Source organism: Pleurodeles waltl, chromosome 5 (assembly GCF_031143425.1).
Source record: "Pleurodeles waltl isolate 20211129_DDA chromosome 5, aPleWal1.hap1.20221129, whole genome shotgun sequence".
Classification (NCBI taxonomy): domain Eukaryota; kingdom Metazoa; phylum Chordata; class Amphibia; order Caudata; family Salamandridae; genus Pleurodeles; species Pleurodeles waltl.
In genome coordinates this window covers 1,201,675,751-1,201,691,811 of record NC_090444.1, presented here as the reverse complement: position 1 = coordinate 1,201,691,811, position 16,061 = coordinate 1,201,675,751, and the positions used below count along the sequence as shown (strand labels likewise).

The 16,061-nt window shown below is 43.3% G+C and overlaps 1 protein-coding gene across 1 annotated transcript in view; it reads right to left on the bottom strand.

Annotated features, from left to right (window-relative positions):
* Positions 1–14,222, bottom strand: part of LOC138297105 (uncharacterized) — a 648,847-nt gene extending 634,625 nt beyond the window's left edge. Inside the window, exons 1-2 of the mRNA XM_069236605.1 lie at positions 14,058–14,222; positions 11,392–11,551 (exon numbers count right to left, since the gene is read on the bottom strand). Coding sequence (XP_069092706.1) covers positions 11,392–11,537 — 146 coding nt within the window. The 5' untranslated portion in view covers positions 11,538–11,551; positions 14,058–14,222. The remainder of the gene's footprint in view (positions 1–11,391; positions 11,552–14,057) is intronic.
* Between the last annotated feature and the right edge of the window lie 1,839 nt (positions 14,223–16,061).

The window sequence follows — 16,061 nt, the reverse complement described above, 5'->3', positions numbered from 1 at the left end:
AACGGTGCACCCTACACAACATACGTTGATTAGCCCACGTTTACCATTTCACTCAATCCTGACTGGAGGACTTAACCCTTGTATTTCTAGACATCGTGCAAGCCTTCAACTCCCTGAACTGGTCATATTTATGGCAGGTATTACAAAAGTTTGCTTTGGGCCCGAAATGTATACAATCGATCCAATTGCTATACACAGACCTGTGTGCTCATGTGGGAACTTGAGGTGAGGTGTCAACACCGTTTACCCTTGGTAGGGGAACGCAGCAGGGGTGTCCTCTTTCGCCACTTTTCGCATTGGCGATAGAGCCCCTGACTGAGTACCTCTGGTGGACCTTGAATTCCTGGGGTATTATCATCTGGGAGACCATTCACGTGGTCTCTCTATATGCCGATGATGTTTTGGTTTACCTTCTCAGGCCATCGGATTCAATCTCTATCCTTATGGCTGTGATGCAGGACTTTGCAAAGGTGTCTGGCCTTCGGGTTCATCCAGCTAAATCAAGATCATATTCCTTCGGCTCCCTAATGGGCTGGCCACCAGGGGATCTTCACCCGTTGGCAATTCCCTTGGAACTTACTAACATCCAGTATCTAGGGAGCCGACTGGTGCCCGCTGTGCAATCATACCTGGACCTAAATATAGGGACAGTGATACAGGGATTTCAGAAGTTGGTAAAGTTTTGTCTGGAGCTGCCCCAGTCTCCTACGGGGTGGATTGCTGTAGCTAAAATGAAACTACTCCCTCAATGCCTCTATGCCCTCCAGGGATCATTTTATGTTATCCCCAGAGAATACTTTAAAAAGATTAATAGTATCATCAAAGATCTCCTATGGGCGGATAAACGGAAACACATAAACCTATCCATACTGCAACGGACATGGGAAAGAAGGTATCTGGCAGTACCTAATATTTTGCTTTATTATATGGCTGCACATCTGCAATACGGTATAGCATTGCTAGACCCAGGGGACTCCTGGGAGAAAACATTGATGAGGGGCTCACATTTGGAAGAGGAATTACTGGCTTTACTGATGCACGGCTCCAGGGTCCCCCAAGATACTTTGTATTTAATATGACAGGTTGCGAGTGTATGGAAGAATGCTGTGAAAAGGATTATTCGTTGGGCCCTTTATGCCCCTTACATGCCCTTTTGGGCCCTGCAGTCATTCCGTTAGATATCGGATTCCATATTGGTTCAATGTTGGAAGGATGGAGGCTATACTACTCTGGGTGATCTTTACCCAGGGGGATGGTTCATTTCAATGGCAGAGGCGTTCGATACCTTCTACCTAGGGCTGGAGCAGTTCCTGCAATACGGTAAGGTCTCCGCAACAGCGAGGCAGATCTGGCCCTCCTTTCCAGCGGCCCGACTGTGTTCGGCAACGTTGGCTATGCTCCTTATGATGGCAGGGGGCAGACACCTTGTCTCACACGTATATCGTGCATTGCGAAAAGACATAACGGGGACAAGTTTGAGAGTACGGGTGCGATGGGTCGAGGTGATCATGGAACCTATCTCTGACCATGATTGGGATTGTATTCATATGGAGGTGTGGCTGGTCGGTGTGAGAGAGGATCTCTTTTTGACATGGTTATCCTCCCACTTTTTGCCTGATGTTGATGTGTCCTAGAAAATGTAGTGCCCAGGAGCCCTGCTAACCAGGTTTCCTGGGCCAAAGCTCTTTCCCTAAATCTCTTGTGATGTATTGGCACAATTGGATACACCCTTAACTACCGCTATAAGTCCCTAGTAAGTGGGTACCTATGTACCCAGGGCATGGAGTACTAGGGGTAGGCCCCTGAGGGCAGCAGCACTGATTGTGCCACCCTCTAGGCCCATGCATCCAGATGCACCCAGCAATGCCATAGCAGGCTGAGTGTCCCGGTGCAAACAAAAAACACAGACTTGACATAGCACACTACCTGTGTGCCCTGTCCACCATACACTACATTTACTATGGGTAAGACACCCCTCTGGCAGGCCTTACAGCCCTAAGGCAAAGTGCTCCATATTATATGTGAGGGCATAGCTGCATGAGCAATATACCCCCATTGCATCCTTGCCAAACCTGGGACATAGTGAATGAACAGAGCAGCCACTTTAATACAGGTGCTGGACACTGGTCAACACGAGTTTCCCAGCTACATGGTGGCCAATTTGAACCCTGGGTCGTTTGGTATCAAACAACTCAGAATGATAAATCCAAACTGGTGTAAGTCTTGGATTTATCCCTAAATGTACCCAGGGGCCACCTTAGAGGTGCCCCCTGAAAAAGCTAACTATCCTGGCATGGTTTCTAACTGGTCCTATCCAGCTGACACCTCCAGAGAGCCAATATACAAACCTTGGGGGAGAGCCATGCCTCTCTGGTTTGTATGACAATGCGCTTCCTGGATGGAGAAGCTTACACCCACTCCCTCAGGAATGTGCTTTGTACTGGCGGTGAGCTTTAAAGGTCTTACTGCCCTTGAAACTCGACACCCAAGCCTGCTGCTAGAAGCAGATGGCATCCCCTTTACAAACCCCCACTTTTGGACAGAGCAAAGGTGGGAAACTTCAAGGGTAGGAGGAGTAGCCTCACCTGGCATGCACCACCCCTAAGGTGTTGCCTGTGAGGTGGACCGTTCATTTAATTTTCCTCCATCTTTGATGGAAGGAAAATAGCCAATTAGGTTTAGGGCAGTGACCCTTCCCATAGGAAGTGGTCACTATAGTGGGTGTAACCACCTAAAGGTAAGTGTCCCATTGGACACTACCAGGTTCCCACTAAAACGCCCACTAAATCCAGTATTTAGTGGGCACCCTTAGACCAGATAATAATGTTCAAAAGTTCAAAGAAGACAAGCCCAAAGAAGAACAAAAGCACGAGAACTGCAGACTTGCTGCACAAGAAAAAGGCGCCATACCTTGCCTGCTGCACCTAGGACCGAACAATCGCTGCTGTGGAGGAGCTGGACACTGGACTGACTTCAAGAAACCTAGAGGACCTCGAAGTTCACCAATTGCCCAAGACCTCCCTCCAGAGTGGAGATACCACTCTGCAACCAACAAAAAAATAACAACCCAGTGAGGGTCACTTCAATGACCGGCAGATATCTTTCCGAACTGGAAGTCGCAGCCAGACACGAAGAAACACTGACGACCACCAGGACAAACCTTGTAAGTGTGCTAAGTTTGATGGCTGTCCCACACCAATATCCTGGATACAGATCAGCTGACGTCAGACAATATGAAAACCAGATCCCCCAGAGCTGAAAAAGGATCAGGAGGAAGCCCCAGTCGAGGGAACTTCAGGGACACCTTGGACCTCCTGCCAGAGTGCCCCCGTTGTCCTGTAAGCAGCCCTCAAAGAGACTTACCTCCAACTCCAAAGTACTCTGTTGCGCACAGCTCCTGGATCACCAACTCGCTCTGCATCCAGCCACCCAGCGCCCTGCAACGAGGAACCAGCTGTGTCTCCAGGGTCCCACGCCCCTTGTGACCTCGACACCACAATGGGACCCCCAAGGCACCAACTTTTCTAAGTGGTCCCCCTGAGTGGCCCTGCACCTGCTCCAAGACACTTTTTAACACTGCTCCGCTGGAACTGGGAGCCTCCTGAGTCTCTCCAGCTGGCACAGTGTGCCCACCGATGACCTCGACCAACCTGCAAAAGAGGAACCTGGTAACACAAAAGTGCAATTTTATATGCATTTTTAAAAGTGACTGCCTATTGATTTCTATTGTGCCTAATTATGCACAGAAAGACTGCATTTATTAAAACTTCAAGAATTCATATCTTAAAAAGTACTTAACCAATTTTGATAATCTTGGTCTTAAAATTTATATAAAATCTGAAGTATTTTTATAAATTGGTCTTGAGTTATTCCTTTGAATGTGTGAGATGCATGATTGATACTGTGAGTACAACAAATGCTTTGCACTTCTCCAAGATTAGCCTAACTGCTCAACCAAGCTACCTCAATTTGGAGCATTAGGTGATCTAGTTTTTGCCTCTGGAAACCAACGTGTGGTTGCCTGGACCCCTGCACAGTGTGCCTAGTTTTGCACACTACATAGAGGGCCAGCCTCCTACAGTCAGCTCTAATCCCCGTTTTAAATTTATACAATATAATTTTCCGCCGCCGGACATACCTCTCCTGGATGCTTCATGCCATATATCCTACATGGCCCAATAAGTGCCCCTGGTGGAGTACCTCAAATGCAGACTTTGTCCATATGGTATGGAATTGTCCAGACCTATCATCATATTGGGTGCATGTACTGGATGAAATCAACAGAGCTTTTGGCTGGAAGTTACCATCAACAATACAGAAAAGTATATTAGGCCTTATACCCACTCCTGTCATCAAAATTCTAAGTAGAAAGTTTATCCTGTTGTGCCTAACGTTGGTGAAACGCCACATTGCTATACACTGGTTGTCGTCGATTCCTCCAGTCATAAGGTATGGTTATGAGATGTAAGTGAATAGGCTGTTGCAGAAGAAGTATGAATGAAGCAGATTCGTACTGATGACAGACTAGAGGAAGATCTGCAGGCATGGACTACTTTACTTCATGACCTAAATCACCTCCACCCCTCCCCCCCAGGACGGTCAAGAGACTCTATCCTCGGGAGACTAACACAGACGGATTAAACGGCAATCCGGACACTCCTGCAACGTCACCTTCTTAGACACCTGGACATTTAACTGCCTTCTTGGTACTTTGCCCGATCACATATGACGATACAGATGCATGTGTTGGGGGGCAGGGGTGAGAGTCGTTTCCACTGCAGAAATGCATTGATAAATGTCTAATGTTAGCAAGTATGGGTATCAATGAGTGGATATTGAACTCTGCAATTCAACGTATTGCGATGTACTGATGTACTACTGCAGATTATTTATTTTCTCGTTATTTTTTTAAATAATTCATAAAGATTATTAAATTTAAAAAATGTACATATATATATATTAATTTGTATATTTGTACAAAAATTCGTCAGGTAGAGAGGGGTGGGAGTCTGAATGGGGCAGGCTCTGAACTTTCATTTTCTTAGGATGCATGGTACTCTTAGAAATAAAAATGAACATCAATCTCAAACAAATTACTGACAAAGCAAATAGGTTGCACGTTTGCACAGTGAGTGCAAATGACACATGGCTCACTATTCATGCAAACAGAACACCCCTGGGTTCACATATGTGCACAACAAATAAATGGAATAAGTGTACTCATAATACAACTATACATTCAAAAACAACACACAGATTCACATATGCCCACACACACAACTAAAGGTGCTCATTAACCTCAACAAACAAACATGCACAACTTCAGAGAAAGGATACGATTGAGAGTCACCTATATAGAAAAAGCACAGCCTGCAACTCAATTCTGCACGCAAGTAGTTCACATCCGCGACATCAAATTCACTCTATTCCCTATGGTGAAATGGTTCGTGCCAGGAGAAATTGCAGCTTGGAAGTGGACTTTAAGAACAATATTGAAGACATGAAGGCCAGGTTTAAATCACCGGGTTACCCTACAGGTATCCTGGATAAAGCATGTAGCAGGATTGAGCGCCTATCTAGGGATGATACCCTAAAACATAGGGAAAAAGCTACTGATAATAATTTACGATGTGTAGTCGATTATACTCTTGCTTCGGCGGCCCTACAGAGATGCATTAGAAAACATTGGTACATACTTAAGGCGGATATAACCCTTAAGGGTCAAGTATCAGATTCACCCACTTTCACTTACCGTAGAGGAAGAACCCTCAAGAATATCTTATGCTCTAGCTACTCACTGACACCCCAGCAGGACAACTGGCTTACAATTCGCTGTAAGGTTTTTTTTTAAATGTGGTGGATGTGGGATGTGCAAATGGAGCAGATCTGGGATCTCCACCTTTAATAGCCAGATGGGAGATCGTTTTCGCATCATCTCTAACATCACGTGTGACAGTAACTTTGTCATATACATGATTGTGTGTCGATGTGGTTTATATAATGTTGGCAGCACCATTAGATCTCTTAAGATGAGGATTAGTGAGCATTACCGAGCTCTGATACAACATGATGAACGTTATCCCATAGTTACACACATGTATCAATGCCCGAAACAGGATCACACTCGGGTTTTCGAATTCTTTGGTTTTGAGGTGGTGCATTCTAATCCTCGTGGTGGTAATAGAGAGCTGGCATTGAGGAAGAGAGAATGCTATTGGATCCTTAGACTAAGAGCGGTGGAAATGGGTCTCAACACTAACTATGAGATGGAATATTATTTGGATTAACATTGGTGCTGCTTTATGTGCTGAGGTCCTACTTAAAACAGTACAAGCAAAAGGTAAAGTCCCACTCAAAAGGTTCCTGAAGTTGTCAAATTAAATATTTATTTCGTTGTTGTACAGGCGTTTTAATTCCAAAAACTCAAAGAGTCACTTTTTTCAAGACAAAAGCAAAATCCAAAATGGTGACAAGAGGGGATCAGCCAACACGTGTTTCGCCCCCTCTGGCTATTAAGCCGGGGCTTTCTCAAGGCGTAAAAAGTCGAATAAGTAAAGCAAACATTATGGTTTGGATATTGAATTAAGCATATTCACATTCGTCAGATCATGCTGCGGTAACTTTAACTTCAGAAAGTGCAGTAGAATGTCATCCGCGAAGGTGGACACTGGATTGATCTCTTTTAAATGACCCCAAGGTGGTGGAATACCTTGGCTAAACAGCTAATTCAAACATGTGTTACCACCACTTGCATCGGATTTATTTTTCTGTCCTTGGCCGTATATTCCCCATGATACAGGATCTGCGTCTCTTTTCAGCAACATCTTTCCCTCCTTCACGATTCTGATGAACAGTGTTTAGAACTGCTTATGTATGCGCCCTTGCTATTGAGACAAATGTGGGGAAATGATTTCTCGTTGATAATCTTGTTTCAATGTAATTTCTTTAATAATATTGTCTTTCTTTGAAGTATCTTGAATATAGGACTTTCTTCTTTTTTCTTTGACATCACTGCGATTATAGGCCATTACTATGTCTTCATGAAGTTTTTTGTCAATCCCTAGGGATTTATGTTTATTGACAATGGCGATATTTGATTTTCTTTAGAGATAAGTGTAACAATTGTTTGCATTGTTCTATTTTATGTTTTATTGTAAAATATTTCTTTTTCTTAATTGTGGGATGATGATATTCATACTTTGCTCAAATAGTTACTATTAGGTACAGTATGGTGGCCTTTTCCATGTTTTGTTTCTCATTTTTCCTTGTCCTAAAGTCTTATAAGAGGACAAGTTTTTTTTACAAATAAATATGGAGCCATCTGATTTGGTTTGTAAGGTGAGGACCGGGGTATAGACGTGAGTTGGGTTTTGTAATAGACTTTGGTAATACATGGGTGTTGTTAATAAGTTTTGTTTTGTAGATGGCGCTGTGTCTTTCACCTGTAATGCAAAATGGTGAGAACGCAATGTATTAGTAAGTCTTTTCGCTGCTTGCGTACAATTAAATTTTTGGTTGTTACTCGGGAAAGACTAAATACTTAGGATATAAACAGAGTCGAGCTTTCTCTTTAAAGATGGCGCCCATTTTCTTTGGAAACGGTTCGCTTGCGTTCGAGATTATTGAACACACGGCTTGAATACTCTCTTCTCGCGAGAAGAGATTGTAGTCACTATTTTTTTCTACAAAAAAAGATGGCGGACCTTTGTATGGTTCGCCTCTCGTTTATTCAGAGCCATATATTCAGGCTCCGCAGTATATTAATAGCTATTGCCGGGTACTAGAGGTGAGTGAGGGTTTCGGATCGCCTAACGCGCTAACAGCGCAGGGAGATCTTCTTTTTTCTTTGGATGTTACTACTGATATGTATTATTAATGCTTAAACTGCTGTCAATTTCATTGTCCTAGCTGTTAGTGTTACACCTTCGCTTTATACGGACCTACACACACGAGGTCAACTTTCGGTAGGTGTTAGTGTTCAACTTTGGGTGGTTGCCACAGGGTGTTTTATAACCTTATCTTTCACTCTTCATTAATTTTTTTACGTTTGTCCCTCTGTTGCTCTTCTCTTACAATTAATTTTACAAATAACTTATTGCATCAACAGAGTTGGATTTATCTATTTGGTCATGAATTCCAGGACACTAAGGGTTCCCGCGTCATACCCATTTGAGGCATGTTTTGCTTTACTTTGGGTCACTTCGGTTCTGCTTTGGGATTTTTGAACATATTGTGCTTGCGTGGTAACACATTTCTGTTATATGGAGTGCACTAGGCATTATTGTGCTTGGCTTCACTTAGTTGTGGGTTTAATTTTTGAGTCTGATTGGTATTCTTTGTGCACAATATGAATTATATTCTCTACTCTCCTTGCGGTTGTGCCTTGTTTCCTCCCTTTATCTCCAAACCAGATGGTGCGAAACTTTGGGTTCACTCTAATATCATATCATCACTTCTAATTGTGCAATCAGAATTTCGGATTTCATCGTGATGTGGGAAATATATAATTACGGGTTCTCATTCTTGTTGTGTATTGTTGATATAAAACTGTTTGTGAGTCTTGTTTTATGTATGCATTGACTTATGTCTGTATATTATATGTACATATTTTGTTTTTTGATATTCTTTGCAGCCTTGAAAAAGTCACGGGGAGCACTTACTCACATGACGAAACACGTGTTGGCTGTCTTGTGATACATTAAAGATGAACTCTTCACTTAAAGGACTCCTTCAGAATTTTGTTCACTTGCATGTCCCATTTGAATTTGATTATTGAGTTATGAATTTGAGAATTATGAATTATTGACTGTACAACTATAATTAATTTACGAGTGCCTTGGTATTTGTATTAAATTTTGTTGTATCTTTTGTGATACGGTATTGGAGGAAGGGCAGGATCCTCCTAGGCCGGGAGCACCGTACCTCTAATTGGTTACTTCCTTTTACTACTAAGAGGGGAATGTTGGGAGCGCTTTCCTTCCCTTAATATTTCTTCCCATTTAGTATATTCTATAAGCATTTATATATGTAGATCAACAGACAAACAAACATGCTAGCCTCCTAAGCAGACAGGCCAACTGGTATACAGGAACTAATGTACACAGACCAACAGTTTTTCACTACCCACAACAGCTCTAATCGCAGGAGGATGTGCCTCAGGGGACCACCAGGAGCTGTGTAACCGGGAGCATAAGGTGATGTGCAGCGGACGGTGACAGTGAGATGTACCAGAGGAGCACGCGATGAAAAGTAGCAGGAAATCACCCTGTTCTGCCTCCTAGGAGAACACATTGCCATAGGCACCTGAACAGAACAGAATGATGGGAACAATGGGCAGTAGGTGCTTTGCATCCAGGAAGCACAGGCTGAAGTGTAGTTCAGTGGAACAGGGAGCTATACATCTGGAGACACAGAGTGATGTGTCGGAAGCTTCGCTTCTTTTCATCATCCTTCTCTGAAAGGAATTACACATTTCCTATTGACAGTTTGCAATGCTATACTCTCTTAAACGTTCTCTGTCCAATTCTCAAAGTTTCTTATTATCAAGTGCTTACATTTGAGGCAAGACAGGAAATTATCATGAAACAAATTACTTTAGGGGGACATTCTGGAAGATAAGAAGGAGCTGCTGACCAGGCTTGAAACTGATATTTAGTCACCTTGAGAGAGTGTGGTGATACTTTACACACACAGCCTTTTACAGCACATCCATGCTCGAAAATGGTTCTTATAAAGACGGGGATTATTTTCAACTACGACACCAATGAAAAAGCCCCCATTCCATTTAACACACCCTACCTCATTATTATTATATCTACATTTCGTCAAGTGTGAATGAAGCATGCATCGTTCATTTACTCAAACTAAAGAAGTGATTGTCTATGGTGTGGAGTAGCTATCTTTAAGTGGATGCATACAACCCACTTCCATTTGTAATGCCAAAGAAAACGTTCAGGATCTGCGAGCCCTTTACAGTCCCAGGATACCCAGTGACTGGAGTCAAACTGATCGCCAATATTAACACTGAAGATACATCCAGATGAAAGAATGGGGCAAATTGCATCACAAATGTGAGGCTGGTGGATTGGGACTCAAGAAAGGTTGCTCAGGGTGGGAACATTAAGATGAATAGTTTACATTCAGATTGCCAAACCCAAATAAACATAGAAAATAACTTGATATCAAAATGTTATTTTCACATATTTAATACATATTTTACAAACCTGTTTTGTGCAACTTTCAACCTTTACTTAATTTATACCAATTAAAATCTAAATCATCTAGATTATCTGAATCAATCCCATATATCTACATAATGAGACAACACTATGTATGGACACCTTTGTTTTTCACTCTGCAACTGAGAAGCAGTAGGTAAAGAAGTGATCTAATCTAACCAAAATTGCAAAGCTTCAGTTTCTGTCTACCTTCGTTATTCTACACCAAGCACAAGTAATGTTGTGCTTTCATATACGTCCATAGTATTTTCATGAAAGCTTCTGGGATCATTCAAATGTAGCTATTTGGGAAAAATGAAAAACTACTGCAGTTGCCCACTTTCTGCTGGCCAACCTATTTTCACTCAATTGAATATAATGTACCAGTCCTCACTGGTATGAGAGAGTGGAACCAGTGTAGCACAGTTTTCAGAGATGCACAACATAAGGAATTTCTAATAAAACGATAATCCAGATATAAGAGGTAAACTGAAGGACATGTGGACATCAAGTGTGGCCCTGTTGACAGCACTCTAACATGTCTAGACATTAAGGACTATCCATTGAATAATACTTTCAGGACAACGCAGAGCCTGTTCAAAAGTATACTTTTATTTTTGAAGCCTACAACATTACTCAAATAGTGCATCCAGAAGCCAATGCAGAGATTGAGAGAAGGCAAAATGAGGTAGATTAAATGGTAGCTGAAGAACGGAGGGGGTGGAATATTTCTACTGAAGTTCAGGGTGCTGTTTGAGAGCACAGAACACTAAACTGAAAAATAAAAGGGCCTCAAAAGAAGAGCACAGTTGAGATCTATGGCCATCTGTACACATTTACATTTGGCTGAAAGTGGAGCCTTGGATGAGATCTCCCCATCATAGAAAGTGAACATCTCCGTGGTAGACGCATGGCTTCCTCGCTAAATTGATGCGCACGCTATACTCTGTTCTGCCCTTAAATTTCATGACCCAACTTAAGAGTGCTACTGAAACCACATGATGAAATACGCATTCCACAGTTTAGAGAACTGTAGGGGCTTTTGACCCTGCAGCATGATGCAGAGCTAGTCATTTCCTAGTGATGTGATAACACACTAGTGATAAATGAACGTTAACGGTATGGCTCAGTAGTCCATCAACCAGTGTCGATCAGCACCTGCAATTCACCTTACCTGTAAGCTCGATTGGGCGTTCCCTGAAGTATCCCATTATTTTCAATCTCAGTTTTCAGCTCGGCCAGTTGTAAAGCCAGCTCTTCCTCCAGGTGCTGGACTCTCTCCATAAAGGAGATCTTGTATGCCTCACTCATATCCTGCATCCTGTGGTTTTACACTGTCCACAAAAAGAACACAAAGTATGTCTCAGAAAGCAAACAGTATAGAAGGTTGAACAAGTGAAAGAAAGCTAGAATTCCCATTTGAAAAGGATCCTGGGAAAAGTCAAAACGTACACAATTCACAAGGTACATGGAAGCAAGCAGGTAGATTATGATTAGTAGTCAATTAACTGACAATTCCATGTGCATTTTTTGTATTTGTCTTTTTCATTGTATAAAGTAGTGAAGGGTGTAAAAATGCATGCATACATTTTCAATTTAGCATAAACCTTGTTAACAACCACGTAACCATATACAAGAATAATAAAAAAAAAATCTTACCTAATTAGCCAAAATGTTAGTAGCAGTTCGTGATTACATGAAAATGGCAGTACTGATGAGTATACCCATTAGAAATGCCCAGATCAGGGAATATATAAACTTTCGGCTCTCACTGCCACTGAAGATGCCTACCATAGTCTTTTAGCTATTGAATATAGTAATGTAAACTTCCTGTCCCTCTCAATGTTTCTATACATAACTATGGGCAATAGGATGACTGTCACAGTATACAAAATGAGAGAAACTACATCAGGGTTGGCTGTGTGGCCATAGGTGATGGTGTTGCCACCGGTGGCTGGGTGGCCACGTTTCTGCTCCCATAACTAGGGCTGTGGTGCCATGGCTGAGCAGCTCTCTTATGGTTTGGGAGGTGAGATGATGTATTTGGTTTTGATATGTCATGAGGCGGTGCTTCCGTGGACATGGCACTCTGGCCACGGATGGAAGGGTGATTCCATGGCTGAAGCTGGGGGTAATATATCCAAGACTGCTTCTGTGACTCCGATTGTGCCGCCCAGCGCTGTAAATTGGGATGTTCTCTAGCACAGAAAATTGGCAATTTTAAGTATAACTATAGGCAGCTTTAGCTCACTCACCAGACTCTGGTAAAAATAATATTTAAAAAAATCAAATAAAAAAACTACATACATACATTGAGGGACTTTGGGTCAGCATTCTTCATTCACTATCCATGACACAGTAATTTCAATTTGGTATCTGCCCACCACAGCACGGGTCAGTAGCCCAGACCACTTCAGCCGTTGCTTCTGAGTGGTGTCACTTTTCCTCATCAAATGCACACCATCCCCTAAAAAAACGTACTTCACTGCCAGGGCTGGTAAGCCAACACTTTACTGTGCCAGTGCGTTTTTCTTTCCCTTCTTCGTCTTTAGGGTCCAGATGTAGGAAAGGATTTGCGAGTCGCAAACGGCAAAAACTGCCGTTTCCGAGTCGCAAATTGCATTTTCCTATGCAGAAATACATTCTGCGAGTCGGGACCGACTCGCAAAATGCATTTCAGAATCGCAAATAGGAAGGGGTGTTCCCTTCCTATTTGCGATTCCAAGTGGTATGCAATACCATTTGCGACCGCATATGCGGTTGCAAATGGTGTCGCAGTTACCATCCACTTCAAGTAGATGGTAACCCACTCGCAAATTGGAAGGGGTCCCCATGGGACCCCTTCCTCTTTGTGAATGGACCCCAAATTATTTTTTCAGGGCAGGTAGTGGTCCAAGGGACCACTACCTACCCTGAAAAAATACCGAAACTAAAGGTTTCGGATTTTTTTTTTTAAGTGCAGCTCGTTTTCCTTTAAGGAAAACGGGCTACACTTAAAAGAAAAAAAAACTGCTTTATTTAAAAGCAGTCACGAACATGGAGGTCTGCTGACTACAGCAGGCCTCCATGTCAGTGAGTGCCCTTAATCGGTATGGGGCCGCTATTTGCGACCCACCTCATTAATATTAATGAGGTGGGTCATTGCGACCCCATACCGACTCGCAGACGGTGTCTGAGACACCGTTCTGCATAACATTTTGCGAGTTGCAAATAGCGAGTTGCTATGACTCGCTATTTGCAAGTCGCAAAATGTTTCTTTGCTACATCTGGCCCTATGTCCTTAAACGATGCCTTGGAGTAAAGCAACTCAAGCCAATTAGAACCTTTTGTTTGTGACATATACATATGTGTATATATATATATATATATATATATATATATATATATTATAAGAGTATTACAACTAAAAAAAATCTCTATACCGGTTAGAAGTAGGCATGTCTGCCAAGAAGCATCTAGCTGTATATCTCTTTTAAAAACGTGTAGATGTTTGTATAACTTAAACAAAATATTGCAAGTACAAGGCCACCACGTGTGGGCGGCAAAATGTGTTTTTTCTAACTATTCTTCTGGTAGGTATTTGCAAAACAAAAACTGTCAAATAAACCACTGCATCAGCTTGCCAATGCCAGCCCTACCGGCTTTGCCACTGCTTATTTGATTTGAGAGGTGTAGTGCCTGGAGTCCAAGGGCACAATACTTTAGTGGGAGAATACCGGTACTTCACAGTAGCGAAGGAATGCACTTATATATTCCCATTTCAAAGACTCCATTGCTTTGACCATGTGGGGCGGCCCTTCTGGGCACACAGACCTTGCCGAGGTCTGTAGATGCACGTACCTGCGGTGCTGACAGCCACGTCCCCGCTGGCACTTCACTCTCCTGGGCCTAACGCGCAAGAGCCCCTCTGTCCGAGGCGGGTGCGGGTCCCACAGAGCGCTGCAGTCCTCCCGGCTGAGCTCCTCGGTTTGTGTGTTTGAATACGGCGGTACCAAGCAGTAAGTGCTTCTTACGGACTCCGCCGGGGCCCCTCGGCTGCAACAGAGCGTGGAAGCGTCTGGCTGTAACCCAGAGCAACCTCTGCGTACACGGAAACCGGCTGCACTGCGTGCATACAACAGGCACCAGTGTGCGACAAGGGGACAGGCTGCTAGGCGCGCAGTGACCCCCGTTCCCGACTGTTTTGGGGGTTGGGGAGAGTGGGAGTTTTTATCTCTTGTTCAAGGGATCCGCAGCTGCTTGACTGCTTTAAAATAATGTTAAATGATAGTTCCGACTGTCACACGAAGCGGGATCCCCAATACTAACAATGGGCAAGCTTCAAAGTAAAATATTTTTTTCGAAAAGTGTTGTTCACTTCAAATCTATTATGTTCCTCCATGGCACAAAATAAAGTCACGTTCGATTTCACTTCTTTCTCTCTCGATGTCCGTCTCTCGCATGCAACCTCCCTCTTCTCTATGTGTCACATTAATTTTTCTCTTTCTTTTCATTTTTCATTCTAGCGAAAGCCATATCCCTTGTCCTTCATCCTAAACTAGTTCTCTGTGCATCATTCTCACCAAGTGCTTCACCTCTCTCTCAAACCCCCAATCTGCCTCGCGGTGGAGTTGCAGGAAAATTGTAATGCCCCCATTATGCATTTATTTTTTTACTTACCTGGTATCTAGTTGGCTTTCTGCCCTCCAAGGGGTCAGATTATTGGCAACCTTCCACATTTGCCTCATTGGGGGGGGGTGGGAGGGGGGCTGTATTGCTCCTTTTTGGTGCGAGGGCATGACCCTAGGCCAGGGTGGGATCCCCTTTAAAAAAATAAAATAATAATAACTATGCCCCTGACGTGTAACGACCTTCTACCCTCGCGCCCCCCCCCCCCCCCACCCCCTAGGGTGTACACGGGGTGCAAGAACCTATTGGCCCACACAGAGATTAGAAGGACTGAAAGTCTGAGGCAGTGGGGCAAGCACATTGCCCTTTCCCAAGGGGGCTGCACCCACTGCAAAAAAATCCTAGATGTTTAGTGGAAGCGCCAGGTGATCACATATCATGGTGTCCCCCTGGCACTCTGCAGGGAAAAGGAGGTATGGCTGTAAAGCGGAGTTTCTCAGCTTTCCAATGAAACCTCTCTTTTGGTCAATTCCCTGGGACAGAGGAGAATGGACCCGTTTCCCTCCACACTCCCAGGAAAACCAGGAAGCCGTTTCCTGGGTGCCAGTCCTGCCAATGACATGATAGCATCACTGGCGAAATTGCATCACTGACAGGTAAGTCACACACACACACACTGTTAAGATCATGAAAATGCAGGTCATACAGCAGTCGATGTTTGATTCTTGCTTTTATTTGATAACATCACAGGATACGGAGACAAGAAAGCTCCCTCGCCAACCTCCAGCTCTCCCACCGATCTCCACAATCTTTTCCCTCAAGACAATCTCCGCATTCTGAATCTTGGAATTCTCGGCATGCGACGCATACTGAGAATTCCACCAGTACTACACATCCAGCCCCTTTAACATAAAAAAAACAACACCAAAAGAAAATCCATATGAGAAGATATACATGCTTCATTGTTACAATAAACATTAAACATTTTAAAAAAATGTTTACATAACAATCACGTAAATACCCAGGGAGTTTGCGACACCTTGGATTGACTTCTCTTGTTTGGGTAAGCCTTGCATTGGCTTCCTGAGTACAGGTCCCCTGACTAACCCTTGTTATCTGGGTCCCACGAACATCACATGGTGCCAGATTGCATCCTTCAACCACCAACCTTCCCACTAGACAATGTCTTCATCACTCATTAGCAAAAAAACTACTGTACTCTTCAGAATTACCTCT